Source organism: Gobio gobio (genome assembly GCF_949357685.1).
Source record: "Gobio gobio genome assembly, chromosome: 5".
Lineage (NCBI taxonomy): Eukaryota > Metazoa > Chordata > Actinopteri > Cypriniformes > Gobionidae > Gobio > Gobio gobio.
The window spans coordinates 1147611-1157301 of NC_137101.1; the positions used below are offsets into that span (position 1 = coordinate 1147611).

The following is a 9691-nucleotide window of genomic DNA, read 5'->3' on the forward strand; positions in this document are numbered from 1 at the left end:
TCAATCAAACAAACACACACACACACACACACACACACACACACACACACACACACACACACACACACACACACACACACACACACACACACACACACTCTTAACCTGATACACAATCAAATACACACACACACACACTCTCTCTGAACCTGAGATACACACAATCAAATACACACACACACTGAACCTGATACACACAATCAAATACACACACACACACACACACACACACACACACACTCTCTCTCTCTCTCTGAACCTGATACACACAATCAAATACACACACACACACACACACACACACTCTCTCTATCTCTCTGAACCTGAGTAACAAACAATCAATTACACACACACACACACACACACACACACACACACACACACACACACACACACACACACACACACACACACACACACACACACACTCTGAACCTGAGATACACACAATCAAATACACACACACACTCTGAACCTGATACACACAATCAATTACCACACGCACACACACACTCAACTCTCTGAGCCTGATATACACAAAATCGAATATACACACACTCTCTCTCTCTCACACACACACATATACACACACAGAAGTCCGGACACTGCAGGAAAAGTCAGATGTTTAATTCATTCAGTACAGGGTTTTTTTTTCTCTCAGTGCAAAACAACAAGAGTTATTCTATAACGTGTGCTGGTCGGTGTGTGGTTGTGTTCTCAGCTCTCTCTCTCTCTCTCTCTCTCTCTCTCTCTCTCTCTCTCTCTCTCTCTCTCTCTCTCTCTCTCTCTCTCCTCGAGCACAGGCTGATGTGAGGGTGGATGATGTGGGGCTCGTCCAGGTCAGCAGGAAAGAAACCCAAAATAAACACATATACAAAAGCGTCTCCAAACCCCAGTGAGCTGATCTGGAATGCTCTGCACAGAGACCCCTGACGAGCTGAACAACATTAAATAAATGGACAAATATGGGGTTCAAACATTTCTCTCATCTCATTTCTCTCATCTTCACTCACATATTTGAATTGCATATTAGCGATGCACCGATGTGACAATTTTGGCCGATAACAGTAACGGATAATTCTTTATATTTAAAAGCTGATAACCGATATATTGGCCGATAAATCAGAATTTTTATATAATTTTTGAGAGTCTGATTAAAGCTGATAACCGATATATTGGCCGATAAATCAGAATTTTTATATTATTTTTGAGAGTCTGATTAAAGCTGATAACCGATATATTGGCCGATAAATCAGAATTTTTATATAATTCTTGAGAGTCTGATTAAAGCTGATAACCGATATATTGGCCGATAAATACATTTTAATATAATTTTTGACAGTATGATTAAAGCCGATAACCGATATATTGGCCGATAAATCAGAATTTTTATATAATTCTTGAGTCTGATTAAAGCTGATAACCGATATATTGGCCGATAAATCAGAATTTTTATATAATTCTTGAGTCTGATTAAAGCTGATAACCGATATTTTGGCCGATAAATCAGAATTTTTATATAATTCTTGAGTCTGATTAAAGCTGATAACCGATATATTGGCCGATAAATCAGAATTTTTATATAATTTTTGAGAGTCTGATTAAAGCTGATAACCGATATATTGGCCGATAAATTCATTTTAACATAATTTTTGAGAGTCTGATTAAAGCCGATAACCGATATATTGGCCGATAAATCAGAATTTTTATATAATTCTTGAGTCTGATTAAAGCTGATAACCGATATATTGGCCGATAAATCAGAATTTTTATATAATTCTTGAGAGTCTGATTAAAGCTGATAACCGATATATTGGCCGATAAATTCATTTTAACATAATTTTTGACAGTATGATTAAAGCTGATAACCGATATATTGGCCGATAAATCAAAATTTTTATATAATTTTTGAGAGTCTGATTAAAGCTGATAACCGATATATTGGCCGATAAATCCACATTTTAATATAATTTTTGACAGTATGATTAAAGCCGATAACCGATATATTGGCCGATAAATCAGAATTTTTATATAATTCTTGAGTCTGATTAAAGCTGATAACCGATATATTGGCCGATAAATCAGAATTTTTATATAATTCTTGAGAGTCTGATTAAAGCTGATAACCGATATATTGGCCGATAAATTCATTTTAACATAATTTTTGACAGTATGATTAAAGCCGATAACCGATATATTGGCCGATAAATCAAAATTTTTATATAATTTTTGAGAGTCTGATTAAAGCTGATAACCGATATATTGGCCGATAAATCCACATTTTAATATAATTTTTGACAGTATGATTAAAGCCGATAACCGATATATTGGCCGATAAATCAGAATTTTTATATAATTTTTGAGAGTCTGATTAAAGCTGATAACCGATATATTGGCCGATAAATCTGAATTTTTATATAATTCTTGAGAGTCTGATTAAAGCTGATAACCGATATATTGGCCGATAAATTCATTTTAACATAATTTTTGACAGTATGATTAAAGCCGATAACCGATATATTGGCCGATAAATCAAAATTTTTATATAATTTTTGAGAGTCTGATTAAAGCTGATAACCGATATATTGGCCGATAAATAAAAATTTTTATATAATTTTTGAGAGTCTGATTAAAGCCAATAACGGATATATTGGCCGGTAAATAAAATTTTTTATATAATTTTTGAGTCTGATTAAAGCTGATAACCGATATATTGGCCGATAAATCCAGATTTTTAAATAATTTTTGAGAGTCTGATTAAAGCTGATAACCGATATATTGGCCGATAAATCCACATTTTTATATAATTTTTGAGAGTCTGATTAAAGCTGATAACCAATATATTGGCCGATAAATAAAAAATTTTATATAATTTTTGAGAGTCTGATTAAAGCTGATAACCGATATATTGCCCGATAAATCCACATTTTTATATAATTTTTGAGAGTCTGATTAAAGCTGATAACCGATATATTGGCCGATAAATAAAAAATTTTATATAATTTTTGAGAGTCTGATTAAAGCTGATAACCGATATATTGGCCGATAAATCCACATTTTTATATAATTTTTGAGAGTCTGATTAAAGCCAATAACGGATATATTGGCCGGTAAATAAAATTTTTTATATAATTTTTGAGTCTGATTAAAGCTGATAACCGATATATTGGCCGATAAATCCAGATTTTTAAATAATTTTTGAGAGTCTGATTAAAGCTGATAACCGATATATTGGCCGATAAATCCACATTTTTATATAATTTTTGAGAGTCTGATTAAAGCTGATAACCGATATATTGGCCGATAAATAAAAAATTTTATATAATTTTTGAGAGTCTGATTAAAGCTGATAACCGATATATTGCCCGATAAATCCACATTTTTATATAATTTTTGAGAGTCTGATTAAAGCTGATAACCGATATATTGGCCGATAAATAAAAAATTTTATATAATTTTTGAGAGTCTGATTAAAGCTGATAACCGATATGTTGGCCGATAAACCCAATTTTTATATAATTAACACAATTTTTGAAGGATACAAGCGATGCTGCCTTCGAATAGGGAATGAGTCTATGCTGTCTAGGTAGGGAGCTCACTAGGTTTTGGACAGACGCACAGAATCATGGATGCCAACGCTTTTGAACATACAATGAAACAGAGAGGAGGGCATGACTAAAGTCTTCTTCATTCAACTGAACCACAAAATACGTCCATTAACAAAATGACTTGTATATATTTCTATATTTATATATCTAAAGTGCATTATAGTACAAAAATATAGAAGGTCAGCAGCACCTTGATACCTTTACAAAATAAATACACCATTCAAACAAAATAAATTACAGGAATTCTGACACCGTAATAGAGGCATTGTCCTAAAAATAAAGAATAAAAAGGAAGACGAAAAAAGAAACAAAGCAAAGTATTCACAAGGATCCAAATCTGCAGCTCTGTGGAGCCGTAATAATGCTTTAGCAGTATCGTTATTTGTCATTGTCACTGAGAATATTTACAGACAATAAATATTTTCCTCTCACTTTTACAGCGGACGGTAACATGAGCATTTACGTGTCCATTTCAAAAGTCCTCACGGATCTGAAAGAGAAAAGGAAAAACTGTTAGCTTTCAAAAACATTTTTGATTTTTATAGTGGAATAAATAATGTAGTTAAAGGGATAGTTCACCCAAAAATGAAAATTCTGTCATCATTTACTCACCCTCAAGTTGTTCCAAACCTGTGTGAATTTTTTTGTTCTGCTGAACACAAAGGAAGATATTTGGAAGAATGTTTGTAACCAAGCAGATCTCGGCAGCCATTGATTAACATAGTGGGAAAAAATACTATAGTAGTCAATGGCTGCCGAGATCTTTGTGTTCAGCAGAAGAAAGAAATTCATACAGGTTTGGAACAACTTGAATGTGACTAAATGATGACAGAGTTTTTGAGAGTCTGATTAAAGCTGATAACCGATATATTGGCCGATAAATCCAAATTTGTATATAATTTTTGAGAGTCTGATTTAAGCTTATAACCGATATATTGGCCGATAAATCCAAAATGTATATCATTTTTGAGAGTCTGATTAAAGCTGATAACCGATATATTGGCCGATAAATACAAAATTTTATATAATTTGAGAGTCTGATTAAAGCTGATAACCGATATATTGGCCGAAAAATCCAAAATGTATATAATTTTTGAGAGTCTGATTAAAGCCGATAAGTAACGATATATTGGCCAATAAATCTTAATTTTTATTTACTTTTTGATAGTCTGATTAAAGCTGATAACCGATATATTGGCCGATAAATCCACATTTTTATATAATTTTTGAGAATCTGATTAAAGCTGATAACCGATATATTGGCCGATAAATCCACATTTTTATATAATTTTTGAGAGTCTGATTAAAGCCGATAACCGATATATTGGCCGATAAATCTACATTTTTATATAATTTTTGAGAGTCTGATTAAAGCCGATGACCGATATATTGGCCGATAAATCCAAATTTGTAAATAATTTTTGAGAGTCTGATTAAAGCCGATAACGATATATTGGCCGATAAATCTGAATCCAATTTTTTGTATACAGGAAGATATTTGGAAGAATGTTTGTAACCAAGCAGATCTCGGCAGCCATAGTGGTGAAATTCTTCCAAATATCTTCCTTTGTGTTCAGCAGAAGAAACAAATGAATAAATTATGTAAATGACGACAATTTTCACTTTAGGGCGAGCTGTCCCTTTGAGTATCTTGTAGCGTAACGCACCGTTGTCAAAGACTGACAGTGTTTTAGTGCAGCGCCACCTGCTGGCCCACATACGGCCGCCACTCCAGGTGGAAGCCGCTGCCGAACTCCTCCAGCGGCGAGCGGCCCAGTGAACGAGCCCTCCTCTTCCTCTTCTCGCCCTCCCTCCTCTTCCCCGCACGTCCTTTCTTCTTCCTCTTCCCGATCGTCTTCATCGTGCTCTCTTTGTACGTTTGCGACTTGTTGGTTTCCTGCGGGAGATTGGTGCCCTCCTCGTCCTCCAGGCGGAAGCTGATTGGCAGATTCTTGGTGCCCCCGGCGGGTTTGGGATGGGCGGTGCCCGTTCCTATGGAGACGGCGGCGCCCATCGGCGCGGCGACAGTGAAGCCGCCTCCCCCTCCGCTGCTGCCGGCTCCGCCCCTCGACTGCTGAGCCTCGCGCACCTCGGCCGTGTGAACCACATGCAGGAGCTCCTGCAGCCACAGGCGTCTCTTGAAGTCCTGCAGCGTCCGGCCCTTATCGTGCATCAGCTGAGCGTGTGTCACTGACCGCTTCCTGTGGAGAGGGGCCGAAGGAGAACAGAATCAGCATTGGGTCGCCATCAAGCGCAATTGACCTATCGGTAAGCCCCTCCCCTTAAAACGCAGATGAGCCAATAGCAGTTGAGTATCAGTTGCGCTGGGACCGGAACTCGGACAGCTTTAGGTTTCAGCGCCATAGAGAAACACTGGAAAATCCGAAGCTCTCATCGATTTGATGGTGTTTATGCTACAAAAATGCTAAAATGTCGTGCCTGAGGTACTGTAATGTGGCGTTCACACCGGACGTGATTAATTTTGAGTTTACTCGCTTCATTCGCGTGTGACATTCACTGCACAACAGACGTGAATTCTCCTCATGGGCGGAGCTTCTGCCAGCGGCTCGTCTCGTTGAGAAATGTCTGACATGGGCTGTGTTTACACGTCTTTTTTTTGTTAAAATCTACTGTTAATGTGTGACAAAACGTAGTTTTAAGACTTTTTCAGTCGAGAATGTAGTTGTTTAAAGCTCAAATCTGTGGTTTATTTATATGAAGAGTGCCTATTTGAACATGTGATGTGGTGTTTTGGGAGTTGTGAGCTCCAGTGGATCAGCGGCGCTCATTAACCCGGTGAGATCAGCCTTTCCTCGGCCAGTTCTTCTGCCGCTGGCTCTGATGTCTCTGTGGCGTCTCGAGCTATAATTCGTCTTGTAACGGCCGATCTTTGCTCTCATGGATCTATAATTTGTTCCCTGGCAAATCGTTTAGACTGAAGGCAAAGAGAAGTTTCATTACTTTATATTTTTAGGCTATAACTGTACGTTGCAGTTGTAACGTTAGCCGACTAGCACTGACTTTGAATGTTTGAATTGTTTGCTTTATTTCATGTGTAGCTTATTATACCTTTTACTTATACTTTTGTATTATTGATCAAACATAAACTTGCATTTAACAAAAAGAGACTGTGTTGTGTTTCATGTCATTTAATGTTATCACAGTGATAATCATATTGTCTGAACCAGATATTAATATACAGATTTTCTCCTCACTGTTGTCACTACTAGAGCAAGCTCCTGATTGGTTATCGCAAAAGTTCATATTTCTCAACTTGAGCGAATCGCGCGTTCAAAACGCTCAATTCGCGTCGCCTCAATCGCGCGAATCGCGCCGCAGAATGCCATTTTGCGTCTCTGCATTGACTTAACATGTAAATCACTTGCGCGAATCGCGTCCGGTGTGAACGCACCCTAACACTGACTCCAGGGATCCGGAGAGGATTTTCTGTTTGTCAAACTCTCGTTAAGTTACGATTAAAATCCCTGCTAACATACAAACCGAAATAACTAACTGTTCTCACGTCATGTGACACTGTAGGTCAAAAACACATTTCAGTGCCTCTCCGTATTAAACTGATTATATGTCAATTAATTTAATTTTACATATGTTTAAGGTCTACATTATCTGTCCTACTAAGGAGGACTCATATTTTGATGGGTATTATAATGAAAGGGAAGAGCTCGCACGCAGTTTATCTGAGTTGTTTTGCAGATCATACAAAGTTTACCAGTTATTAACTGCACCCCCGAAAAGTCATAAGGTCTGTGTTGGTTTACTGTTAGTTGTGTAGGAGCCAAAATGTGTTTGTTGTTATTCTTATTTTGACCACTGAGTGGCGCTGTGAACATTACTGAGAGATCAATGTATATAGGTAGCCTTCCTTATGCTGTAGGTAGGTGTTTTGACCCGGAAGGGCAAAAAGGTTTTGTTTTGAACGTATGTAAACTTCCCTTTGGATGAATGTATTGAATATTCAGATGGACATAATGCACTGTGGTGTTTGTGGAGCCAATAAACTCTGTATAGTGATGCAACAGAAGAATGGTCTTCTCGTTATTATGGACGAAGTAAACAACGTAACACCAAAGAAAGTGAGTCAACCTAACTTCTCCGGGACCAAGAGAACTCAGTAGCTTAAAGTATTAGATTTAGCTCCTATAATTCAAGTCAAAACCTTTTTGCCCTTCCGGGTCAAAACACCTACCTACAGCATAAGGAAGGCTACCTATATACATTGATCTCTCAGTAATGTTCACAGCGTCACTCAGTGGTCAAAATAAGAATAACATCACCCAGCCAAACACATTTTGGCTCCTACGTAACAGCAAATAAAGTGAGTCAACCTATCTTCTCTGGGACCAAGAAAACTCAGTAGCTTAAAGTATTAGATTTAGCTCCTTTAAGTTGTTTGAGTGTTTTTGTGTAATTTGCTGTGTGTGTTAATGGTAATGCAATAGAGAGAGAGTTTGTGAATGAGACGTTAATGCGCACTTCTTATGCTTTGTTTGTTCAGCTCTTACGATGATTTTTTTGGAGTGAAAAAGGACATAATAAACCATCAGTTAAGTTTGGCCATCATTCGGACGGGATATACGCTACAATCTGTGTCCAAAAACATCTCGGGATAAGGTTTTCACACTGACAGCTGTCATTGTAAGATATAGCAACTCTGTTTGTTTGTCCGAGTTAGCAACAGTAACTAAGGGGGGCGGGGCTTACCGATAGGTCAATTCAAACATCGGGTTTTGGTTTCCTTGACACTGTTGCCTCTGGCTTGGCGTGCTCAGTTGGGGACACTACATTTTTCAACTAAATATCCAAATAAATCTAATTATTAAACTAAATTAACCATATAAACTAAATTACTGATCTAATTACCGATCTAAAGCCCACACTGTCACTGTATGATAATTGAAATGAACTGATGAAATCAGCGTTTTCTCCGGAATGGCTATACAGCTGAATAAAAAATGTATGTTGCATTATTTTTCTGTTTAAAGGTCCTTTCACTCTGGACGCGATTTTGACGCGCAAATAATTCGCGCAATGGTTTTATTTTTTGATCAGCTGTGTGTGTAATGAGAGCTTTCACACCGAACGCGAATGTACTGCGACGAAAAAACAATGTTTATTTTTTTCGTTTCGATGTCGATTTTTTTTTTTAACACTTGCAGCGACAGAAAAGGCTTAAACCAATCACATACAAGGAAACAAAGGTGACGAAATGTCCAGTTGATGTCACTCGCCATTCAATCAACATTAACCTTTGCCAGGTGTCGCATTTCTCCTGAGATTACAGCTGTAGTTGTGTTTACAGCTGTGCAGATGCAGATGTGTTTGCCCACTATAGGCTACAGATTACCATATTATAATCAATACATTGATTTTTTTTAAAATCTAATTGTGTCCGCGACTATAGAAAGTGAATGTGTTTCCGTCAGTACGACTGTGGCACTTAAATGTTTACATTGTGACTCAACTGGAAACACAGCAGCTCTGGATCGAGCCGTTCCTTTAGAGTGTGTGTGTGTGTGTGTGTGTGTGTGTGTGTGTGTGTGTGTGTGTGTGTGTGTGTGTGTGTGTGTGTCGTAAGATGCGCTGCTACCGTCTCTGTCTGGAGGAGCTCCTCAAATTGTCCCACGGACATTTGAAAGTAAGTGCGGAAGCGGCCATGATGAAGCTTTAGCTCCTGTAGAAGATTAGCATCCTCCCCTTCAGACTCTGCTCTTTAAGACTGGCTGCACCCAAAACCTTCTTCTCTGTCTTTTAAAGAAAATGAAAAGCTCGTCTCCACTGAATGATGTCCGTGTTTCTCAGCTGTCGCCGCGAATGTTTTGGAATGTTGGAGCTCTGAAACGTCGCAAACTCGCGTCGCGGCTGGTGTGAATGGTTTTGACGGGAACTATTCGCACACGAAATATTCGCTTTTTCCGCTCCGCTTTTTCGTTATGCGTCCGGTGTGAAAGGGCCTTAACACTGTGAAGCTGCTTTGAAACAATCTGCACTGTTAAAAGCACTATATAAATAAAGTTGACAAGCTCTCAGTAACAGCACGTGTGTTTGACCCCGTGACCTCTGCG

At 37.9% G+C, this 9691-nt stretch overlaps 1 protein-coding gene across 1 annotated transcript in view; it reads right to left on the reverse strand.

Moving 5' to 3' along the window:
- Positions 1-607: 607 nt before the first annotated feature.
- pthlha (parathyroid hormone-like hormone a) overlaps positions 608-9691 on the reverse strand; it is a 23186-nt gene continuing 14102 nt past the window's right edge. The window contains exons 3-5 of the mRNA XM_079816620.1: positions 5276-5809; positions 3090-4098; positions 608-1160 (exon numbers count right to left, since the gene is read on the reverse strand). Of these exons, the coding sequence (XP_079672746.1) occupies positions 5299-5809 (511 nt within the window). The 3' untranslated portion in view covers positions 608-1160; positions 3090-4098; positions 5276-5298. The remainder of the gene's footprint in view (positions 1161-3089; positions 4099-5275; positions 5810-9691) is intronic.